The 25,433-nt window shown below is 43.2% G+C and overlaps 1 protein-coding gene across 2 annotated transcripts; it reads left to right on the forward strand.

Moving 5' to 3' along the window:
- Window positions 1-7,909: 7,909 nt before the first annotated feature.
- Window positions 7,910-18,831, forward strand: LOC109864837 (histone-lysine N-methyltransferase 2D-like). Of its 2 annotated transcripts, none has more exons than XM_020452826.2 (5): window positions 7,910-8,301; window positions 8,838-8,903; window positions 9,009-9,072; window positions 10,788-10,988; window positions 16,805-18,831. In XM_020452826.2, the coding sequence occupies exons 1-5, from the start codon at window positions 8,097-8,099 to the stop codon at window positions 18,138-18,140; spliced, it is 1,872 nt and encodes a 623-aa protein (XP_020308415.1). In that variant the 5' UTR covers window positions 7,910-8,096; the 3' UTR covers window positions 18,141-18,831. The 2 variants fall into 2 exon arrangements, with proteins under 2 accessions (XP_020308415.1, XP_020308413.1); XM_020452824.2 differs by having other exon boundaries at window positions 8,793-8,903; window positions 16,805-18,820.
- The last annotated feature ends 6,602 nt before the right edge of the window (window positions 18,832-25,433 follow it).

Raw genomic sequence — 25,433 nt, forward strand, 5'->3', positions numbered from 1 at the left:
AAATCACACATGTAAGATATAAGCTACACTCGTTGTGAATCCAACCAACATGTCAGATTTCAAAAGGCTTTTCGGCAAAAGCATAAGATGCTATTATCTGATGATAGCACAACAGTAAACAATGAGAGAATAGCATATTTCAACCCGGCAGGCACGACACAAAATGCAGTAATAAAATATAAATCATACCTTACCTTTGAACGAGCTTCTTTTGTTGGCACTCCAATATGTCCCATAAACCTCACAAATGGTCCTTTTTGTTTGATTAATTCCTTCCATATATATCCAAAATGTCCTTTTATTTGGCAGTTTGATCCAGAAAAACACTGGTTCCAACTTGACCAACGTCACTACAAAATATCTCAAAAGTTACCTGTAAACTTTGCCAAAACATTTCAAACTACTTTTGTAATTCAACTTTAGGTATTTTTAAACGTAAATAATCGATAAAATTGAAGACAGGATGATCTGTGTTCAATACAGGAAGACAACAAACTCAAGCATGCTTTCTGGTCTTGCGCCTCTATCAAACAGTACACATGACGTGACACTTGTTCAAGATGTCCATGCTTCTTCATTACACAAAGGAATAACCTCAACCAATTTCTAAAGACGGGGACATCCAGTGGAAGCGGTAGGAACTGCAAACAAGTCCCTTAGAAAATCACACAACTGTGTAGAATTGAATAGACAGTGACCTCAAAAATAAAATCAGAATGGTTTGTCCTCAGGGTTTTGCCTGCTACATAAGTTCTGTTATACTCATAGACATGATTCAAACAGTTTTAGAACCTTCAGAGTGTTTTCTATCCAAATCTTATATTCTGGGGATGAGTAGCAGGCAGTTGAATTTGGGCACGCTATTTATCCAAAAGTGAAAATGCTGCCCCCTATCCCGAAGAAGTTTTAATGGACATGGGAAACTGTGATTAGGGTTTATTCTCCAGGTCTTTAACCATTTTCCAGAACTTCTTGGGGTTAGACCCACAGAGAGAGAACTGCTCCTTAAAGTAACTCACTTTGGCCTTCCGGATAGCCTGAGTGCATTTATTTCTCATTTGTGAACGAGAGCTAGTCAGCCTGAGTATGCGTCGCCAAATGCAATTCTTGAGGTGGAGTAACTCTGCAAGATCACGGTCGAACCAGGGGTTCAACCTGTCTTTAATTCTAATTTTCTTTATGGGGAGTGTTTGTTAACAATACCACTGAAAATATTTTTTTAAAGAAGGTCCAAGCTTCGACAGAGGGGATCAAGCTGAATCGATAGCATTTTACAGAGGGCAGTTCATGAAGGAAGGCTTGCCCATTAAAGTTTTTTAGCAAGCGTCTATGACAAATCAGGACTTGTTATTTCATTGAGCAGCCATTACGAACACAGACTGTTAAACAGTGATCACTACGGTCATTACAGAAAACACCAGACTCATTGCTTTACGACTTGGTCAGGTGGTTTAAGTATGTCCCAGTTTAGGTCACCTAGCAGGACAAATTCAGACTTAGTGTAAGGGGCCAGGAGAGAGCTTAGGGCAGGTAGGGTACAGGCTGGTGCTGATGGAGGACGATAGCACTCAACAACAGTAAACAAAGAGCTATTTGAAAGTTTAATGCTTAAAACCAAAAAATCGAATTGTTTGGGGACAGACTTGGAGACAGCCAAGCACTGAAGGTGATCCTTGGTAAAGATTGCCACTCCCCCCAAAGGTTATAAGCAGAAATGTTAACATCAGTATTCAAAACACTCTTCCTTAACCACGTCTCAGTAATGACCAACACATCTGGATTGGAGCTGTGAACCCACACTTTCAATTATCAGTTTTTGGTAATAAGCTTCTAGTGTTAACTTGTGGAAAACCCAAGCTTTTACGAGAGCAGAAATCAGTGAAGCAGATATCAGAGCACAAGTCAGAATTGGTGCTAGCAACAGTAGATGGGCCAGGGTGTACATGCACATTTCCAGATATCATCAACAGTAAATCAAATTTTATTTGTCACATACACATGGTTAGCAGATGTTAATACGAGTGTAGCGAAATGCTTGTGCTTCTAGTTCCGACAATGCAGTAATAGTAAGGGAATCAAGGCACGGCAGAGGACAGGAAGAGATCTGCAGTGTTGATTTATGACATTTGAATGTGTGTTAGATGGCAACAAGATCATATTGTACAGCAAATACATCAGGTAACATGAATACAAAGCCGGCAAGAGGTGGTTAGAATAGGATGGGAGGCCAAAAGTCAGTGTAGCCAATAGAGAGTCAGAGTCCCAAGTGTGGGAACAAACATAGTCTTTCCCACAGTTGGGATTGTGTGGGTCATTTGAAGAAAAGGAATTAGAGGGATTGTCCTTCTGCTACTTCAAAATGGTGAAAGTCCTCATTGGCGCAGCCCATGCTAATACAGGATTTTGGGCACTTGAGTCCTCTATCTATCTCTATGTGTCAAGTACCTCAAAGTGAGCACTCTCAGACTTGTCTATCTACCAAAAATCTATAATGTTTCCCATTATATAAAAGTCAATTGTAATGGCAGGTAATAAATCCAATACAATCATATTTCCTAGCTATTCTAACTATGTTAATCAGTCACTAAGACTTCACCTACCTTTCTCTCTCCAATAAGTTTATCTTAACACAAGTCTCACAGCAAGTGCACTTCTAAGGTGAAGACATAGGGGGCAGCTGATTGGCAGTCAGATCATTTATTCAATGATTGAAATCCCATACCGGGAATAATAACAGAGACAACTCAGGGTCTTATTAATCAACAATTCAGTTTTATTAAACATAGATAAACATCTATTCATCAGCGTTATCAATACCTTGCCTTTGGGGACATGGTAGCAAGACTGTATACATACATAATATGACATTTGTAATGTCTTTATTCTTTTGAACTTCTGTGAGTGTAATGTTTACTGTTCATTTTATTGTTTATTTCACTTTTGTATATTATCTACTTCACTTGCTTTGGCAATGTTAACATATGTTTCCCATGCCAATAAAGCCCCTTGAATTGAATTGAGAGAGAGAAAGTGAGATTGCTATTTCATCGCCACTGCTGATAACAATTCCTCTCATTCCTTTTCTACAAACGACCCACGCAATTTACCCGCACATTTCCCAACAGTTCTCCGCGTAGACGCGAGAAAAATATACTTTCTTTAATTTGACCCCGTTGACGCTCGCGGCTCGTCTGTTTTTCTCATCACTCATCAAAGACTGTCAATTATATTCACAAGATAGTCAAGTGACCGACATGGAAATACATGTCCTCAAAGATGGAAGGCAGGCAGGCAGGGATGTGGCGAGATCAGGTGGGACCATTCTAGCCAATGAGAGGTCAGATCAAATCATATCCAGCATTATTTATATTGCATATTTCAGACATGTACGCAACACAACGTGCTTCACAGGGAAAAAATATTACTAAAAAACAACAGACATAGAGAATAAAAACAAAATAATAATTACAAAAACTGAAAGACTGAAAAGCACCCTAAGGAAAAGCAAAGCTAAAAAGGTGTGTTTTAAGATCTCTTTTAAATATGTCCAAAGTTTCTGCCACTCTAGAGTTCTCTGGCAGGCTATTCAGGAGGCAGGGGGCATAGTAACTAAAGGCAGCCTCTCCAAGCCTCTTAGTCCTAAGCATTGTAATAGTGAAAAGGCCAAAGGACTTGAGGGACCTACTGGGTACATAACTCAAAAGCATGACTGATATGTATTGGTGTGCACAATCGTGGTTTGATTTAAAAACCAATAGAAGAATCTTAAAATGAATTATAAAACTCACAGGCAGCCAGTGCAGAGACTTTAAAACCAGTGTAATTTGTGCTCTCCGTCTCGTTCTTGGTCTATATGTTTGGCTTTCTGGGTAGACCAGACAGGAGAGAATTACAGTAGTCAAGTCTGCTTCTAATAAAAGCATGGATGAGTCTCTCTGTATCAGCCTGAGATAGAAATGGCCGCACCTTGATAATGTTCCTCAGGTGGTAAAAATCTATTTGGTCACGTTCCTAATGTGTGATTCGAATTTGATGTCAGAATATAAAATGACACCTAGATTTTTTTTACTGGTGTTTTATCTTTATTGCTTGTCAAAATGTGCGGCCAGATTCTGCCTCTGTGCTTTGGCTCCAATAATAGGTACCTAGGTTCACCATACCAGTTTTTAGTGCAGTGGGAAGTGATTAACAATAGATTTCATTTCTTCAGATATGCAATTAAAAACTGTTTTGAAGAAGGTGGTGGTGATAGGATCGAGAAGGCAGGTAGAAGGCTTAAGTTGTGCTATCACTTTCCTGAGTATGTCTGTGTCAACCAGGGAAAATAACTCCATAGTGCCTTTGCGTGATAGACTGGGGCACATATCATCAAACTTCTCATCGGGTCTTGATTGACTGATACCTAGCCAAATGTTTGCTATCTTATCTATGAAATATGCAGCAAACTCATCACATCTAGATTGCAAGGAAAGTTCATATAGGTTTGCAAGGGTAGGATTGATCAATTCATCAATGGTTGAGCAGAGCACTCAAATCAAATCAAATCTCTCGAATTATTCTGATTATTAGCAACTTTGACTGTATGTGAGGTAGGCCTATATAGACCTACCTCACAGACAGTAGCCTATATCTTCTGGTTATCCAAATGTTTCCCCCTTTAATGTGGATAATGCAAGGTGCTGATAAAACTCATGTTTGATGTCACTTTGGTTTAATCATGTGTGAACCTGTCCAGCTATTATTTTCTTCTAAGAGGGTGTTCTTCAAGTATCAACATCTAATTCTAGTTAACCCTAATTTGTGTAGTTTGTAGTTTTAACAGGACTACTATAATAATCGTTTAAAATGATTTAATGGTTAGCCTAGATTAATTGGACCAATTGGATGAATTGTTCAAATATAACAGTCCAAAAATCTGGCTTCAAAATAAAATAAAAACACGGGTTATTTTCCCTTTAAATAATAATTTTCCCTTTAAATAACGAATCTCGTCCCTTCGGTTTACTCCAGAGCAGCTCTCGTTCAGTCAGACAACAAGCGCACCTCAAAAGACTTACTACAGGAGATCACACACCTATGGGGATAGCATCCACATTTACTAGGGGTTCCTAATGTTTCGGAAATAACGTGAGTAGGGCTCGTTAAATAATGATCAAGGGGGATGTTTTATTATAGGTTGTCGATGGGCGGGTGGGATGTTCAAATCAGCAAGCGAACCTGGGGAACGTATGATGCAGCAAATGAATTGCGACTATGTTGTTATGCTCAGCGATAGATACAGTATTACTATGCAATGATATTATTCGATTTAATATATATATTTGTGATTTGGCGCAGCATTTTGTCATTGATTAATTATGGAAGAGCGCCTGTTTTAGTCAGGATGATGGAGCGTATCATACACTCAAGTGCATTCTCGGTCAAGTTCCGACTCAGACTAGACTAGAATATCTGGTTTTGTCACATTTGTCATTGTCAAAATTCCATCATATGTGTGCGTGTCGTAGCGCATTTACAAAGCCAAGGGCAACATTGGATACTCATCATGGGCAACGAGGCCGCACAAAACTTGTAAAAGATCGAGTGCACTGCGGGATGGTCATGGTCACTCTGTTCTAGGTCTTCAAGGCTACTGTTGCAGTCATGGGCCACCGCCGCTCACGTCACAATTTATTAACGGACTTCACTATTTATGTTTAAAAGAATAGTACAAAAGTTGAACTTGAACATTCCTAAATGCTGTCTGACAAAGGATGCACTATAATCAGTGTATAAAGGTGTTCTTACTAAATAATAATGATTATAGTCTTTACAAAATCTTAACAAACTTGAAGTAAACTACAGTGTTTCCATAACAAAGTGTGGAAAGATCTTAAATAGGTTAAATGTATCCATTGATCAAAATTCTTCATGATTTTTTCAAGGGCTCACCTCCTGTTACCCGCCTAACCATCATGTTAGTTAGTGGCTATTGCCTAATAGCTGTCTTGACTGTCCATTGCAGGTCTTTAGTTTATAGTGAATTATGTAAGCATGTAGCTGTAGTGTTTTTTGTAATAGGATTAGTAACAGCTGGTCAGGTAGTCATCACTGAGCTCAAGGTCACTTGTGTAGCCCTAGACTTGAACTTGAACTGAGACAATCTATGTTGATAATGCAAATATGCCCCTAAACACTTACCCTCCCCAAAAACATTTACTGCACAGCTGTGCATTCACAGTTTAAGTTATAGTAAAGGTTATCTGAAAAGAAGTTGATATTCAAAAGGTCATGTATGTCACTGAAGGAGTCAGAATGTGGAAACAGTCAGCCATGGTGAGTGAACAGGCAGGTAACCCACTGTTCCTAGGCCGTCATTGAAAATAAGAATTTGTTCTTAACTGACTTACCTAGTTAAATAAAGGTTTAAAAAATATATATATATATTTGATATGATACTCATCTATGAAATTCAAATGGCCAATTTGTAGCTAGTTTGAAATGATATGAATCTTTAGGAAATAAAAGGGAAAACAGCAGGCATCACAAATAAACAACAGCAGGCATCACAAATAAACAACAGCAGGCATCACAAATAAACAGCAGCAGGCATCACAAATAAACAACAGCAGGCATCACAAATAAACAGCAGCAGGCATCACAAATAAACAACAGCAGGCATCACAAATAAACAGCAGCAGGCATCACAAATAAACAACAGCAGGCATCACAAATAAACAGCAGCAGGCATCACAAATAAACAACAGCAGGCATCACAAATAAACAACAGCAGGCATCACAAATAAACAACAGCAGGCATCACAAATAAACAACAGCAGGCATCACAAATAAACAACAGCAGGCATCACAAATAAACAGCAGCAGGCATCACAAATAAAAATCGTTGTCTCAATTGAATCACGTTTTTTTTATGCTATTCTTAAAAATGCCATTTGCAGTGTTATTAGTGCAGAGCTTGCTGTCAGTGACAGGGAAAAACACAGTATGTTGCTGCAGTGTCATCAATGTGTGTGTTCCTGATGGAGTGCATTATATTGCTGAGTCACCTCAAGATTATCTGTGCTTATGCTGATGCAGAGATATTCTGCCCCATATTTCAGTTTGCTCGTGTCCTTTCCTGTCATTTTTTGCTGCAAATTCAATGTTTACTGCAAATGACCTCATTGTAATTCAACAGATTTACTGAGAATCTATAATCAATTGATGTAAGTCTGACAGAACATGTCAGGTGTATACAGGACTGGTCCTCTTGTGACTGTGGCACTAGACTAGTGACAGCCTTATCAGTAAGTGGCATGATTTAGAGGGACAGATAGACTGTACATTTCACAGAAACATTAGTTGCCATACATTTCCAATTCCACCCACATATTGTAAAAATGTCAGGCTGGGAGAGTAGGCAGAAGGGAATGTACTTTTTTTCTTTAGAGGGACACAAGAATTCTACTGCTGCTGGGGAACTGCAATGAAGTATATGCCTGAACTGCTGGCGTGATGGGCTTTAGGTGGTTGTGTCTAGGCCCTCTGTAATAAAAAATATGGACCAAAATATTGAACAACTTCCTCTGTAAGCAGAAGCTTCAAACTTTAATTCACAACTTTAAAAATAACATTGTAGTACAAACATTGAGTTATTTTGCTGGCCGGGTTTTATAACCTATCAAGTACCATACAACGGAATTTGAATTAATGAGTCACCGATGAATACCTCACTCCTTGGCCTGTGGAATTTAGCACAGTGTGTCTGTGTTTGTGTTGGTTAAGATGCCCAGTGAAAAAACAGAGGGTGTGTACCCACTGGCCCAGCTCTGCCTGCTGAGATAGATAAAGTTGGCTTTAGCCAGCGGTACGCACGGAAGCTGAGGGTGGGGGGGGGGGGGTATCTATTCCACACAGGAGGCTCAGATGGCCAGACAAGACCACGCACGCAGTCCCATCAATGCTGCTGAATGGATCAACAGTTGACGTCTGTTAAGTGTGGTGGGGGACCCCCTTCAAGGTTTCATCACTGACTCTACAGTACAGTACATATGTATGTGCCCATTGCCTATTTAGGACTACGGTACAGATAGAGGGTGAGTGAAGACTGCTGAGAGATGACGGACCTGGAGGCATCGACAGTGGGTGAACCCCCTCCCCCATACATGATCTTCCTCCTGGTTTTCTTCTTCTTCATCACGGGCCTCCTGGGTTTCCTGGTCTGCCACCTTCTGAAGAAGAAGGGCTACCGCTGCAGGACAGGGGAGGAGGAAGATGAAGATGAGGAGGAGTGTGAGCAGAAACTGGGACCAGACAAGAATGGTAAGTATCTACCAGGGAAAACAAGGATCTGTCAGAAAGAGTTTTATATATTGGCTTTGATCTACCCATTGATGTCAGGATCGGGGATATGGCTTGAAGAAGTTAACAAGCGTCCACTATTGATTTTTGAGGCAGATACATATGGTATGTGTGACTTTTTTCAGAGGTGTCGGTTTTTTTCCTTGGCCCTTTCCTAAACAGGAAACAGAGGAACTCTGTTGTACTATTTAGTTTAAGAGGATGTTATTCAGCTTGAATTAAATTCATTCCTATGTCAACATTGGATACTCACAAAGAAGTCATATTTTCCATATTAAATTAAGCCGGCCCATCAGTGGAAGCTTTAGTTGAAATAAACTACCTTAAAGGAGCTGTAGAATCGGTTGATTCACACAAACATAAATAAGCTCCTTTTAAAAATGGTTAAAACAGGGTTAAGGTCAACAACATTGAGAATTTCCTTTAATAATCTCGAATGATGACGGAGCAAGCTTGGGGGCAAGCTGCTTCGCCAGACAATCTTTCATGTATTACAGATGATGAAGAAGAGGACCATCAAGACACTGTTGAACAAATCCTGAAGTGCATCATTGAAAATGAAGGTAGTAACTCGAGAAACAACACAATAGATACTAGATTTTGTCAGTACCTTAGGAATTACACTTTCAAATAAATGTGTCTTTTTTGTGTTCTGTTTTGCCTTCTAGCCAACATGGAAGCCTTCAAGGAGATGCTAGGAAAACAGGATATTTGTGAACATCATGATCCTACGTATGTATAGCTAATACCAACTTTTTTGATTTGGTTATGCTATCTATTAGTCATGTAAGTGGATTCACATTCAGCTTGTCTTAAAAATATACTGAAAATAAGAACACTTAAAATGTGAACTGTTTTGATTCATAAAATGTAAGCATAGCTTGTTCAAACATTAAGCCTCTTTTAGATATAAAACATTGATTTACATGATGTTTAGTTCATCTGACTGGCATTACTCCATGGTTGTATTATCACCCTTGGTGAAAGTCTTTTAGTGTGCAGAGCTAAGGTAAACAAGCACCTTACTTCCTAAGATCACCAACTCTCTCAAGTAATACAGTCCTAGTTCCTTTTAGCACTTAAACAAACCAGTCTTTATGTGGTACATAATACATATGGTTCAAATGTAGGTCTTCTGTACTCTGTGTACTATACTACAGGTTTTTCCCTCCTTCTTTAGGGTGTGGAGTTTTCAGAGAGGCCACAATAATGGGTGTACATTTCACTGTGCCTGTAGTAGTCAGACTGAGTCTGGATAAAGTGTATTGTGTGTAGCTTGTATTTATCCTGGGACCAGATGGTAGCTTTACAGTGGCGTGCCCAGCCCCTCTGTTCCTGTGTCCCTGTAGACAGCTGTGTATGCAGTCAGTGTCTCTTACCTTGGGCTGCCTGTCCCATAGGGCCACCTGGCTTATTGTTGCCCTGCTGCATTCGCAGCTCTATTATGGGGTCTGATCTTTACTGCTGTGTTCTGAAGCAAAACACAAATAGCCTCTCAACATATTATGCTACAACTGTATGCCAACGAGGTGTTGCTCACATCCATACGAAGCATTTGAGGAAGATACAGAACAAGAGAAAACATTTATTCTACTACTACCCACATCCATATAAATAAACAGTGGTGTAAAGTACTTAAGTAAAAACACTAAGCTACTACTAAAGTAGTTTTTTGGGGTATCTGTACTTTACTATTTATATTTTTTGAGAACTTTTACTTTTACTTCACTACATTCCTAAAGAAAATAATTTACTTTTTACATTTTAGACTTTTACTCAAGTAGTATTTTACTGGATGACTTCTACGTGAGTTATTTTCTATTAAGGTATCTTTACTTTTAATCAAGTATGACAATTGGATACTTTTTCCACCACTGCATATGAAGCATTCTAGGTTGAGATGATCGAGGGCATTTGAGAGAAACTCCGACCCAGTGATGTGCTGTGATAATATAGCTGTGATGTGCTACTAGCGTACTAGAGAAAGGAAAACTGATTTATGCTTTTTAATTCAATCCAGATTCTTATTTGGCACCTCTAGGTTGAGTGTTTTAGTGTTCCTGCCTGTTTGCCAAGCTAGTGCTCAGACTGATAGCAGCCTACAGGGCTGTGGCATTCGTTGGCCACCCATTCGTATTCTTCCCACACTCTCCTCTCTTAGCCAGCTTCAGCACAGCTACAGACACCTCCCCAGGGACGCTGTAGTCCTGATGGGAGGGAGGTCACGGACAGAGGCGGTCAGAGTCGGGAACCAAGGGACTAATAGATCACACTAGAGATTCATATTTCACAGACAGATTCTAATAAATATGCTATAAACCGGCAGCTGCTTCTTGGAAAAGTGTCTTTGGCTTTGGATGTTTTTGCTTAGTCAGGGTTCTATGGTTCAGTGTGTTTGAATGGGAAATACATATGACAGAGTGATTCCTTCTTTGTCTTTCCGAAAGGTTACTGCGCAAAGAGAGCCTGGGGGGTATTCCACCTCATCACCACACCGTGCACTCTGGAGCCCAGCTTGACCACAAGTCCTGCACGCTCTGTGTGCAAGGGCGCTCCAAGAAGGCCCGACGCCGGAGCCGTGTACCTCGGACCATTAAGCCGAGAACGCCGGGAGAGAGGAGAGAGTCCACTGTGTTCGCTGTGGGAAGGTGAGTCACACTGGACTGCTTACTAATATTTGACAACATAATACATTCATATTTATTTATTTACACTCTTAGAAAAAGTGCTCCAATAGGGTTATTCGACTGTCCTTATAGGAGAACCCTGTCTGGTTCCAGGTAGAACCCTTTTGGGTTCCATGTAGAACCCTCTGTGGAAAGGTTTCTACCTGGAACCAAAAGGGTTCTAGCTGGAACCAAAAAGGTTTCCTCAAAGGGTTATCCTATGGGGACAGCCCAAAAAACATTTTAGGTTGAAGATAGCACCCTTTTGGTTCCAGGTAGAACTCTTTTGGGTTCCAAGTAGAACCCCTTCCACAGAGGAGTGTAGAGTGTAGCCAAGTAAGAGTGTAGCCAAGTATACTTAAGTACACTGCTCAAAAAAATAAAGGGAACACTTAAACAACACAATGTAACTCCAAGTCAATCACACTTCTGTGAAATCAAACTGTCCACTTAGGAAGCAACACTGATTGACAATAAATTGCACATGCTGTTGTGCAAATGGAATAGACAACAGGTGGAAATTATAGGCAATTAGCAAGACACCCCCAATAAAGGAGTGGTTCTGCAGGTGGTAACCACAGACCACTTTTCAGTTCCTATGCTTCCTGGCTGATGTTTTGGTCACTTTTGAATGCTGGCGGTGCTTTCACTCTAGTGGTAGCATGAGACGGAGTCTACAACCCATACAAGTGGCTCAGGTAGTGCAGCTCATCCAGGATGGCACATCAATGCGAGATGTGGCAAGAAGGTTTGCTGTGTCTGTCAGCGTAGTGTCCAGAGCATGGAGGCGCTACCAGGAGACAGGCCAGTACATCAGGAGACGTGGAGGAGGTCGTTGGAGGGCAACAACCCAGCAGCAGGACCGCTACCTCCGCCTTTGTGCAAGGAGGAGCAGGAGGAGCACTGCCAGAGCCCTGCAAAATGACCTCCAGCAGGCCACAAATGTGCATGTGTCTGCTCAAACGGTCAGAAACACACTCCATGAGGGTGGTATGAGGGCCCGACGTCCACAGGTGGGGGTTGTGCTTACAGCCCAACACCGTGCAGGACGTTTGGCATTTGCCAGAGAACACCAAGACTGGGTCAGTCATGGTGTGGGGTGCCATTTCTTTGGGGGTCCGCACAGCCCTCCATGTGCTCGCCAGAGGTAGCCTGACTGCCATTAGGTACCGAGATGAGATCCTCAGACCCCTTGTGAGACCATATGCTGGTGCGGTTGGCCCTGGGTTCCTCCTAATACAAGACAATGCTAGACCTCATGTGGCTGGAGTGTGTCAGAAGTTCCTGCAAGATGAAGGCATTGATGCTATGGACTGGCCCGCCCGTTCCCCAGACCTGAATCCAATTGAGCACATCTGGGACATCATGTCTCGCTCCATCCACCACAGACTGTTGCACCACAGACTGTCCAGGAGTTGGCGGATGCTTTAGTCCAGGTCATGGAAGGAGATCCCTCAGGAGACCATCCGCCACCTCATCAGGAGCATGCCCAGGCGTTGTAGGGAGGTCATACAGGCACGTGAAGGCCACACACACTACTGAGCCTCATTTTGACTTGTTTTAAGGACATTACATCAAAGTTGGATCAGCCTGTAGTGTGGTTTTCCACTTTAATTTTGAGTGTGACTCCAAATCCAGACCTCAATGGGTTGATAAATTTGATTTCCATTGATAATTTGTGTGTGATTTTGTTGTCAGCACATTCAACTATGTAAAGAAAAAAGTATTTAATAAGAATATTTCATTCATTCAGATCTAGGATGTGTTATTTTAGTGTTCCCTTTATTTTTTTGAGCAGTGTATAAATAATGTAAAAGTACTCATGTTAAGCAAACCAGACAGCCTCATTTTCTTGTTCTTTTAATTTACGGATAGCTAGGGGCACGCTCCAACACTAAAATATAATTTACAAACAAAGCATGTGCTTAGTAAGTCCACCAGATCAGAAACAGTAGGGATGACCAGGGATGTTCTCTTGATAGGTGTGTGATTTAAGGCAATTCTTCTGTCCTGCTAAGCGTTCAAATTGCTTTTAGGTGTCAGGGAAAATGTATGGAGTAAAAACTACATTTTACTTTAGGAATGCAGTGAAGTAAAAGTAGTCAGAAAAAGAAATAGTAAAGTACATATACCCCAAAAAACGACTTAAGTAGTACTTTCAAGTACTTTTACTTTAGTACTTTACACCACTGAAACTACTTTCATATATACTTCCATTTTTTTAAACTGCTACCTGGCTATCTTCAGATGAGTCTTGTGTGCATATTAGAGCAAAACAACCGACATGTACAATATATACACAAAAGTATGTGGACACTCCTTCAAATGAGTGAATTTAACTATTTCAGCCACACCCGCTGCTGACCGGTGTATAAAATTGAGCACACAGCAATGCAATCTCCATAGACAAACATTGACAGTAGAATTACCTTAAGGAAGAGCTCACTGACTTTCAACGTGGCACAGGATGCCACCTTTCCAACAAGTCAATTCATCAGATTTTTGCCCTGCTAAAGCTGCCCCGGTCAACTGTAAGTGCGTTATAGTGAAGTGAAAACGTCTAGGATCAACAATGGCTCAGCCGCAAAGTGGTAGGCCACACAAACTCACAGAACGGGACCGCCAAGTGCTATTGCACTTAAATAGGTTAAATAGAGTGTAAAAATCATCTGTCCTCGGTTGCAACACTCACTACCGAGTTCCAAACGGCCTCTTGAACAGTGGTGGGAAAAGTATCCAATTGTCATACTTGAGTAAAAGTAAAGGTACCTAAATAGAAAATGACTCAAGTAAAAGTGAAAGTCATCGAGTAAAATACTACTTGAGTAAAAGTCTAAAAGTATTTTGTTTTAAATGTATTTAAGTATCAAAAGTAAATGTAATTGCTATAATATACTTAAGTATCAAAAGTAAAAGTATAACTAATTTCAAATTCCTTATATTACGCAAACCAGACTGCACCATTTAGAAAAATTATTACGGATAGCCAGGGTAATACTCCAGCACTCAGTGCATTTGGAAAGTATTCAGACCCTTTGACTTTTTCCCCATTTTGTTATGTTACAGCCTTATTTTAAAATGGATTAAATAGTTTTTTCCTCATTAATCTACACACAATACCCCATAATGACAAAGCAAAAAAGTTTGACGTTTTTGCAAATGTATAAAAAAAACTGAAATATAAAATGTACATAAGTATTCAGACCCTTTACTTAGTACTTTGTTGAAGCACCTTTGCCAGCAATTACAACCTCAAGTCTTCTTGGGTATGACGCTACAAGCTTGGCAAACCTGTATTTGGGGAGTTTCTCCCATTCTTCTCTGCAGATCCTCTGAAGCTCTGTCAAGTTGGATGGGAAGTGTCGCTGCACAGCTATTTTCAGGTCTCTCCAGAGATGTTTGATCGGGTTCAAGTCCGGGCCACACTCTGGCCACTCAAGGGCTTTTAGAGACTTGTTCCGAAGCCACTACTGCGTTGTCTTGGCTGTGTGCATAAGGTTGTTGTCCTGTTGGAAGGTGAACCTTTGCCCCAGTCTGAGGTCCTGAGTGCTCTGGAGCAGGTTTTCATCAAGGATCTCTCAGTACTTTGCTCTGTTCATCTTTCCCTCGATCCTGTTCCCCACAGCATGATGCTGTCACCACCATGCTTCACCGTAGGGATGGTGCCAGGTTTCTTCCAGATGTGACACTTGGCATTCAGGCCAAAGAGTTCAATCTTGGTTTCATCAAACCAGAGAAACTTGTTTCTCATGGTCTGAGAGTCCTTTAGGTGCCTTTTGGCAAATTCCAAGTGGGCTGCCATGCGCCTTTTAATGAGGAGTGGTTTTCGTCTGACCATACATGTCTGATTGGTGGAGTGGTGTAGAGATGGTTGTCCTTCTGGAAGGTTCTCCCATCTCCACAGAGGAATTCTGGAGCTCTGTTAGAGTCAGGTTATTCACCTCCCTGACCAAGGCCCTTCTCCCCCGAATACTTAGTTTGGCCGGGCAGCCAGCTCTAGGAAAAGTCTTGGTGGTTCCAAACGTCTTCTATTTATGAATGATGTAGGCCACTCTGTTCTTGGGGACCTTCAATGCTACAGACATCATTTGGTACCCTTCCCCAGATCTGTGCCTAAAAACAATCCTGTTTCGGAGCTCTACGGACAATTAGTTTGACCTCATTGCTTGGTTTTTGCTCTAACATACACTGTCAACTGTGGGACCATATATAGACAGGTGTGTGCCTTTCCAAATCATGTCCAATTAATTGAATTTACCACATGTGCACTCCAATCAAGTTGTAAAAACATCTCAAGGAGGATCAATGAAAACAGGTTTCACCTAAGCTCAAGTTTGAGTCTCATAGCAAAATGGTCTTATATAAACAAGGTATTTCTGTTTAAAAATGTTAATACATTTGCAACAATTTCTAAAAACCTTTTGCTTTGTCATTATGAGGTACCATGTGTACATTGATGAGGAAAAACATGTATTTAATCCATTTTATAATAATGCTGTAATGTAACAAAATATGGTAAAAGGGAAGGGGTCTGAATACTTTCCGAATGCACTATAATTGACAAACAAATCATTTGTGTTTAGTGAGTCCATCAAATCAGAGGCAGGAGAGATAACCAGGGATATTCTCTTGATAAGTGTGTGAATTGGACCATTTTCCTGTCCTGCTAAGCTTTCAAATTGTAACTAGTACTTTTGGGTGTCAGGGAAAATGTATGGAGTAAAAAGTACATTATTTTCCTTAGGAATGTAGTGAAGTAAAAGTTGTCAAAAATATAAATAGCAAAGTAAAGTACAGATACCCACAAAAAACGACAGAAGTAGTACTTTAAAGTAATTTTACTTAAGTACTTTAGACCACTGCTCTGGAAGCAACATCAGCACAAGAACTGTTCATCGGGAGCATCAGGAAATTGTTTTCCATGGCCTAGCAGCCGAACACAAGCCTAAGATCACCATGTGCAATGCCAAACATAGGCTGGAGTAGTGTAGAGCTCGCCGTAAAATTTGTAAAGTTTGGTGGAGGAGGAATAATGGTCTGGGGCTTAGTTCCAGTGAAGGGAAATCTTAACGCTACAGCATAAAATGACATTCTAGATGATTCTGTGCTTCCAACTTTGTGGCAACAGTTTGGGGAAGGCCCTTTCCTGTTTCAGCATGACAATGCCCCGTGTACAAAGCGAGGTCCATCCAAAAATGGTTTGTCGAGATTGGTGTGGAAGAACTTGACTAGTCTGCTCAGAGCCCTGACCTCAACCCCATCAAACACGTTTGGGATGAATTGGAATGCCGACTGCAAGCCAGGCCTAAGTCGCCCAACATCAGTGCCTGACCTCACCAATGCTCTTGTGGCTGAATGGAAGCAAGTCCCTGCAGCAATGTTACTACATCTCATGGAAAGCCTTCCCAGAAGAGTGGAGGCTGTTATAGCAGCAAAGGGGGACCAACTCCATATTAATGCCCATGATTTTAGAATGAGATGTTAGACTAGCAGGACCAGGTGTCCACATACTTTTGGTCATGTAGTGCATGTGTTCGAAAATACCGATTTCCGGGATGTGTCCTGGTCTGATAGACACCGATCTGCCACCTTCCACCACAGATGCTGATATCTCTAGCTTAAACTGACAGATTTTGATGTTTTTATTGTGCTCATTCGACTCTAGGGGGTTTAGGATTTAGGATTATGAGGATTCAGAGGCCTTTGTGTTTGTGTTTAAGTACTTTACATGTGTACAGTTATGCTATGTAATGTCCTTATCGTAGTGATGTACTTAATAGAGGTCCGTATACCTACAGGTTCCGAGTCACCCACATGGACAAAAAGGATCAGGGGTCTGGCGACCAGTTAGACCAATCAGAGGCTCTGGATAGTGAGAAGGGGGATGAGGACGACCCCCAGAGGAAGGAGGGGTACAACCTGCGGAGCATGTTCAAAGACGTCAAAACGGACAGCACCAACGGTGTGGTTCCCATCGTGGCCAAGCGGAAGAAGAGTCTGGTTCTGTTCCCCCCACGCAGAGGTAGTGATCCAGTGGGGGCCAAAGTGCCACTGAGCCAGCCCATGGTAGAAGAGGAACCCCTCTTCACTGCTCCAGTGCAGACCTCCAGCCCTGTGAAGATCCTGTCGTCCCAGCCCAGCCTGGACTCTGGTGCACCTGACGACACTGAGATGGCTCCTGTTAAAATGTACCCTACTAGGGTCACTTTTGTAGTGTCCCCCACAGAGAGTCCCGTACCAGTCTCTCCCAACACGAGTCCAAGAGGCGTCTCCCCTCTAACACCCCCAATGCAAGATTCCCCCACCACCACCCCAGTACAAGTCACCCCCATGACCCCTGAGATATTACCCCTTACCCAAGGCTCATATAATAACCCTAGTCTTAGTGCCTTAAATGTCTCTCTTACCCCTACCCCTGTACAAGCCTCTCCAACCTCTAACCTCTTGAATGTCTCACCTGACCTGTCCTCCAGAAATGTGTCCCCCTCCCCTACTCATTTAAATGTTTCTCCTACCCCTTTCCCCATACAAGTCTCCCCTGGCCAGTCGTCCAGAAAAGTGTTTCCTTCCTCTAGCCCGTTAAATGTCTCTCCTGCCCCTACCCCCTTAATGATGTCCCCCACCACTCTACCCCGTAGCATTCTAAAGAATACTACTACTTTTGTCAAGGTGGACGAAACCTCACCAACCACGAAAGGGCCAGAGGACAAGTTTGAGAGCCTTGCTACTGTCAGGGCCGACAATGTTTCTCCCACTGCTGTTCCTGTGAAAGTCTGCCCCACTGTGGACCCCATGAAAGTCTCCCCCACCACGGCTTCCATGAAAGTCTCCCCCACCTCAACCTCCGTCAAGATCTCCCCCACCAGCGGAGGCCCTTTAGAGGACAAGCTGGAGGTGGGGAGTGTTACCATAGTCAAAGCCAGCCCGGACAGTCAGATGGAGTTCTATGTGGTGCGTACGGCTGAGTTAATGAAGGAGGAGGAAGAGGAGGACCCTGCTGTGGCTCAGAGCACCCCAGAGAAAGGGAAGGATGATGAGGTGGAGATGGAGGACATAAAGGACTGTCGGGTCAGCCAGGAGGAGGGTGTGTCTCTGGAGGAGAAGAGATCAGTGCACAGTCAGCACAAGTGGTGAAAGAGAGAGAGAGAGAGAAAGGACACGCTGGGATGGGGGAGGGGGAAAGACTGGCCACACCCAACTGTGACAAACGGATATATTGCAATACTACGGAGGTAAACCGAACCAGGCCATGCCAAAACTGAACTATACCAGACTGAGACTGGCTGTCTGGAACCAACTAGACCTTGACATGGCTTTAAAACGGCGGGGGCGTACCAGCAAGGCTGTGATTTATTCATTGATATAGACAAGTTGTGGTTAGCTAAGCACTGGCACCTTATATCCAGATGTATTGATCTTAAAGGCTTGCATAATGTGGCTAACAGCACTGCTACAGTACTACTTCTATTATCAACAGACAGTGCAAGCCCAGGCCTCCATCTACAAGTGCACTTTTTTTGAAAACACTGCTCACAGACTGCATTTTACAACAATCAACTTTAACCCCAACAACAATCAACTACACCACAGTGTAAATCGACCAACAGCAAATAACGGGTAATATCTGTGTATTCTAATTTATTGTCAGTCCGATCTCTAACTCTTCTACATCAGCGGGGGCTGCTGAGGGGAGGATGGCTCATAGTAATGGATGGAACAGAATAAATGGAATGGTATCAAACATGTGGGTTCCATGTGTTTTATAACATTCCATGTACTCCATTCCAGCCATTATTATGAGCCGACCTCCCCTCAGCAGCCTCCACTGTTCTATAGAGTTGAAGTCGGAAGTTTACATACACCTTAGCCAAATACATTTAAACTCAGTTTTTCACATTTCCCTGACATTTAATCCAAGTAAAAATTCCCTGTCTTAGATGAGTTAGGATCACCACTTTATTTTAATAATGTGAAATGTCAGAATAATAGTAGAGAGAATGATTTATTTCAGCTTTTATTTCTTTCATCACATTCCCAGTGGGTCAGAAGTTTACATACACTCAATTAGTATTTGGTAGCATTGCCTTTAAATTGTTTAACTTGGGTCAAAAGTTTTGGGTAGCCTTCCACAAGCTTCCCACAATAAGTTGGGTGAATTTTGGTCCATTCCTCCTGACAGAGCTGGTGCTCACACACGCTTTTTCAGTTCTGCCCACACATTTTCTATGGGATTGAGGTCAGGGCTTTGTGATGGCCACTCCAATACCTTGACTTTGTTGTTCTTAAACCATTTTGCCACAACTTTGGAAGTATGGTTGGGGTCATTGTCCATTTGGAACCCATTTGCGACCAAGCTTTAACTTCCCAAATGATGTCTGGAGATGTTGCTTCACCAGTCCCTCTTGCAGCAAAGCACGCCACAACATGATGCTGCCACCCCCCGTGCTTCACGGTTGGGATGGTGTTCTTCGTCTTGCAAGCATACCCATTTTTCCTCCAAACATAACAATGGTCATTATGGCCAAACAGTTATATTTATGTTTCATCAGGTCAGAGGACATTTCTCCAAAAAGTACGATCTTTGTCCCCATGTGCAGTTGCAAACCATAGCCTGGATTTTTATGGCAGTTCGGAGCAGTGGCTTCTTCCTTGCTGAGTGGCCTTTCAGGTTATGTCGATATAGAACTCGTTTTTACTGTGGATATAGATACTTTTGTGCGGATTCCTCCAGCATCTTCACAAGGTCCTTTGCTGTTGTTCTGGGATTGATTTGCACTTCTCACACCAAAGTACGTTCATCTGTAGGAGACAGAATGCATCTCCTTCCTGAGCGGTATGACGGCTGTATGGTCCCTTGCATACTATTGTTTGTACAGATTAACGTGGTACTTTCAGGCGTTTGGAAATTGCTCCCAAGGATGAACCAGACTTTTGGAGGTCAACAAGTCTTGGCTGATTTCTTTTGATTTTCCCATGATGTCAAGCAAAGAGGCACTGCGTTTGAAGGTAGGCCGTGAAATACATACACAGGTACACCTCCAATTGACTCAAATGATGTCAATTAGGCTATCAGAAGCTTCTAAAGCCATGACATCATTTTCTGGAATTTTCCAAGCTGTTTAAAGGCACAGTCAACTTAGTGTATGTAAACTTCTGTTCCACTGGAATTGTGATACAGTTAATTATAAGTGAAATAATCTGTCTGTAAACAATTTTTTTAAATGTGTCATGCAGAAAGTAGATGTCCTAACCGACTTGCCAAAACTAAAGTTTGTTAACAAGAAATTTGTAGAGTGGTTGAAAAACAAGTTATAATGACTCCAACCTAAGTGTATGTAAACTTCCGACTTCAACTGTATATACCATACTATGGAATTAGAGCCAGAAACTGCCTATGAGTAACTCAAGGTTCCCTTTCAGTTGGTCACTCGGTATAACATACTATGAGGAGTCACCTGAAGAAAACTAAAAACACGCCCAATAAATGCAAAGTCCGCCCTCAGAAGCCCCAACTTTCCTAGCCATAACACCTGGGCTCGCATTCATTTCCTCAATTCTCCGCTCTTCAGCTCGCCTGAAGGAAAATTTGTCACTCGATTTACAAGCACACAAAGATTACTGGATTCGGCTCTGTACTCGTCCCCCAAGATGTTGCGAGTTTTGGGTCTTGGTATCGGTTTTTGTGTTAGCTAAAAGCTCATTACTTTCTGCTCTGCTTGTGTAGCTAATGCTTCGTTGCTTGAATAGGTTTTGTGTTTGCAAAAAGCCGACTACCTCTGCTGTGCTTGTGTAGCAAGTGCTTCCTTGCTTAAGTAAGATGGTCAAAAAGGCTAACCTGCTGGATTTGAACCTCCGACCATGGCCTAGGGCATATGATTTCACAATGAAATTGAAAGATACTCACAAGTGCTGTCCTGTTTGCCTGGGGTGGAAACATACACTCAGGCTGCCTTGGCATGGACTAGTTCGTGTGACCGGTGTCACCGGCTGAATTTAGACTGAATTTAGACTCTATTGTATGTTGACTTCTTAGATCGGGGTTACTGAAGAAGTCCCTTTCTTAAAAAAATATTTTTTAAATCATGGCGGCCTGGGAGCGAGGGGCTGTTTTGTGGTTGGAATTGTTCCCCTCCGTCATGCAGGGGACTGGGGTTCAATTCCCTGATGGGCAACCCAGCCAAGCTATGGGCTAGTTGGCTGGGTTCTCTTCTTCCCTGAAGGGCAACCGCATTCTGGAAAGGATGTGGTGTCTCTGACTGGTTCTGGGGGGTTTTTGGAGAAGGAGGTGGATGAGCTAGCTCAGGCAGCTTCATTTTTCTACCACGGTTGTCACGTTGAGCTGCAGAGCAGTGGCCGGCGGTATGGCTCTCCTTCACAACGGAGGTAGCCCAGGTTGGGGAAAGTTTTACCACCTGTGATGACTGCGATAAAGTGTCACTTGACTCTCTTTATGTTTTTTGACTTGAAATAACTCAAATTCAGCCAAGTTGCATGAAATGTGGAACTGTTTTAGAGGGGGCACGTTTTGCTTGCATGCTAGTATGGAACGCTAGTTATCCACCTGGCGTCTGAGGCAAACAGAGAGGCTAATCCTTGTCCTTTGCTCCCAAATAGAGCACGGCTTGCATGCTAGTTGGTCCTAAATAACCTATCGGAGCCGGGAGAATGAGTTTTGGGAAAGCCAATTTCGCCGAAGGAGTGTTTGGCTCAGCAATGGAGTCCATGCAGTCCCGTTCCTAGAAGAAGCAAAAGCAGGAAGTAGAAGTGCTTTCCTGCTGGGAAAAAGCATGTGAACGCCCGTCCAACTCTATGACTAGGAGACTCGGTTATGATATCTGGACCCCAATCTTTTTCATATGCAGGGCCTCGATGTCATGCACCACTGAGAATGACAAACAAGGGCACTTTCTTTTGTTTGTCAATGGTGATGTTGTGCATTTGCATTTTGGTAATTTGGTGGACGCTCTTATCCAGAGCAACTTGCAGGAATGAGTGCATTGCTTCTACCCAAGGGTCTATGGTGTCCAAGGGTATCAAAAGTATGGTATCATCCATATGTGAGCATAAATCAGTCTCTTCCCTGAGTCAGACACAAGGTTGTCGGGAGTGGTGGCTGTGAGAGGACATGACAAAATAACCACATTATCCCAGTCCTCAAGGTGGTGCTCCGCCCCTGCAGATGACAATGTATGGGAGGTTGGCCATGTGCTCCACCCAGTGGTGGGCATGTGAGGTGTCACCATGGGTGTGTCCTAGCACCTGTTTTGAGAGAGGACATTCCCTCACTTTTTTGGAAGTGGGCTATTCGGTTGGTTCTCGTGTTAGAAGTACAGAGCGGTTGGTATAGCCGGTATTCCCAAGTTCCTAAGAGCAATGGAACGCTGCATCCAATCCTGGACTTGTGTGGTTTGGACAAGCACCTTAAGGTGTACAAGTTCAAAATACTCACACTTCTGCGGCTACTAGAGTCGAGGCTTCACCACGATTGGTTCACGTAGCTACTCGTCTGGATGCATCTCGCCATTGCCATCAGTTGCTGAAGATATCCCCATCGTGCCTGAGGGTGTTAACTCCTTAGAGAACCCTGCGACTGTTGTTGCCATTGGCTGGGTAGTGTCCTGCAGGGTGATCACGACAGACGCATCCTCACTGGGATGACAAGCGCTGTGTGTGGGCTACTCGGAAAGTGGGATTTGGTCGATAGCGCTAAGGGCGCTGCATATCAATTACCTGGAGCTACTGGCTGTTTTGCTGGCACTGAGGCGCTTTCTTCCGATATTGGAGGGCCAGCATGTGTTGGTAAGTTCTGACAACACTCTCTCTCTTGAACCTGGCTCGTTATCTGCTCATAGGGAGTAATGGGCATTTCCTGTTGCTCAGGGTGACATGCCTTCCAGATCTCTCAACGTGGGTGTGGATCTACTTTCCAGGGTGGGTACTCTCTCAATGGAGTGGAAACTTCACCCCTCGGTGGTTGCCCAGATATGGGATCTGTTCGGCAAGGCCGACGTAGATCTTTACACATTGTGAGAAAACCACTCATTGTTGCTTGTTCTTCTCGATAAAGGATCTGGGGAATGAATACTTTGGCACATCAGTGGCCTCAGGTTTGGCTTTATGCTTTTCCTCCGGTGGACCTCATTCAGGCCACCTTGAAAGGGTCTGTCAGGAGGGTCTGTTGTTGATTCTGGGGGCCAGACAACCCTGGTTCCCATCATCCACCTGTTAGGCGGGGACCTGTGGAGAGTTCCGTGTTGTCGGTATCTGTTGTCCCAGGTGCACGATATGTTTGGCATACACAACTGTAGATATGAAATATGTGGGTTTGGCCCCTGAAAGGCTGAAATTGGCGGCTAGGGGTTTATACCCTCGAAATTGAAATTGACTATACAGTCGGGCATGAGCTTCCTCTAACGTCTAAGTTGTGTGCGTTTGAGAGTTGGTGTAAGATTAAAGGATTTTTTTCCTTTACAGAGCTCTTTGGTGGACATGTTGGTGTTCTTGCAAGAGCTTTATGAGCAGGGCATTTCTTTTTCTACACTATAAGTTTGTGGCGGCCATCTTAGCGTGCCATGTAGGGATTGATGGCTCTACCCCGGGGTTTCATCCTCTGGTGGTGCAGTTCCTGAAAAGCGTGCATCGGCTCAGACCAGTGTCTAAGTCTATGGCACCGACCTGGGACCTGGATTTGGTCCTGGACACATTGTGTGAGCCTCTTTTTGAACCATCGGAGTCTGTGGACCTGAAGGTCCTTTCCTACAAGACTGTCCTGCTTATGGCCTTGGCAGCAAAGTGCGTTGGGGCGATCTCCACACGCTATCAGTACACCCTTCCTGTTTGGAGTTTGCGCCTGCAAGGTGGTGTTACGTCCTAATGCATCTTTTGCTCCTAACGGTTAACCCTAATTCCTACAGCTTTTCAGCTGTTCCCTGTCTCACCTCCTCCGTTTGCTTCCAGTGAACAAAGGAAGTTGCATGGCCTGTGTCTGGTGCGTGCTTTACGCACATACAGTATATGGATAGGATCAAGGATATCCATGTTTGCGACCAGTTTTTTTGTCTGTTTCGCTAATCCAGCTTGGGGTAGGTTGCTTTCATCTTTCTCATCTAATTGGCATGTACAGCAAAAGACAAGGGTTACCTAGCGGTGTGCATCCTCGCTCCGTTATGGGTGTGGCTGTGTCTTGGGCATTGTTCAGGGGAATTATGATTCTTGATATCTGTGCTGCAGCGAGTTGGGGTTCCCCACCGGCCTTTGTGAGGTTTTATCTCTTGGACAAAACTGCTCCCAGTGTGATTCATAGTGTTCTTATGGCTGGGTCTGGGAGTTAGACACAGAGCGCAGATTGTGCATTTATCCGGGTTGCTACAGTTTCCTTGTGGGTTTGAGCCTTGGACTGCCGTGGTTCGTTGATGAGGCGGCACACAAATGCTAATTTTCAAGTCACAGCAGATGCCCTGTTGGTTTGGACTTGCGGCTCCTTGTGTGAGTTCTGGCATTCCAGACTCCTTGGGTCTCTGTGGGAGCCTTTTTGGAACCGGTAGGGTCTACGGACTTGGGCCGCCGTGGTCGATGTTAGGCAGCGTTTTGTCCGGGTTACCACAGTTTTCCTGTGGATTTGAGCCTTGGGCTGCCAAATGCAGTATGCATTTGTCAGGCAGCGGCAGGTAGAATTGGGCCAGTAGTGGTTAGAGCGTTGAGCCAGTAACCAAAAGGTAGCTGGGTCGAATACCCAACCCTGTAAAACAACACATTTCACTGCACCTATCCGGTGTACAGTACGTGACAATAAAACATATATTTTTTAGGGTTACCACAATTCCCTGTAGATTTGAGCCTTGGGCTCTGGTCAATGCTATGCAGTGCGCGTGTGCGCTTTACCAAGTCACGACAGGTGTTCTGTTGTTTTGGACTTGCAGTGCCTTGTACAAGTTATAACATTTCAGGCTCGTAAGGTAAATAAGTGGAACCGTGGGGTCTATACAGTGGCAGCGTGTCAGTGCGCATAACCAAGTTGCTGCAGGTTTTGGTTATCTATATGGGGCACTGACAGTTCAGGCCTCATGAGGCTCTGACAGGTCATGCCTCTCGGATAAGTGTTAGGGAAAAATATGGCTTCTATAACCCCTTTCTGGAGCCTGTGGAACCTGGGTGCTTGGGCTGCCGTGGGCCTCCTAGTTTGGTACCCCCTGAGCCGGCTTTTGGCATGATTGTATGTCCCCATAGTATGTTATGCCGAGTGACCGACTGAAAGGGAATGTACAGTTATGAATATAACTAATGTTCCCTAAAGGAAGGAACGAGGTATAACATATTTTGACCCTGTGCCGTCAGGGTGTTTTGGGCTCGCTGTAGTGGTACTGATTTGAGGAAATTAATGCAAGCCCCGGTGTTATAGCCAGGAAGGCGGGGCTCCAGAGGGTGGAC

This window comes from Oncorhynchus kisutch, linkage group LG19 (genome assembly GCF_002021735.2).
Source record: "Oncorhynchus kisutch isolate 150728-3 linkage group LG19, Okis_V2, whole genome shotgun sequence".
Classification (NCBI taxonomy): domain Eukaryota; kingdom Metazoa; phylum Chordata; class Actinopteri; order Salmoniformes; family Salmonidae; genus Oncorhynchus; species Oncorhynchus kisutch.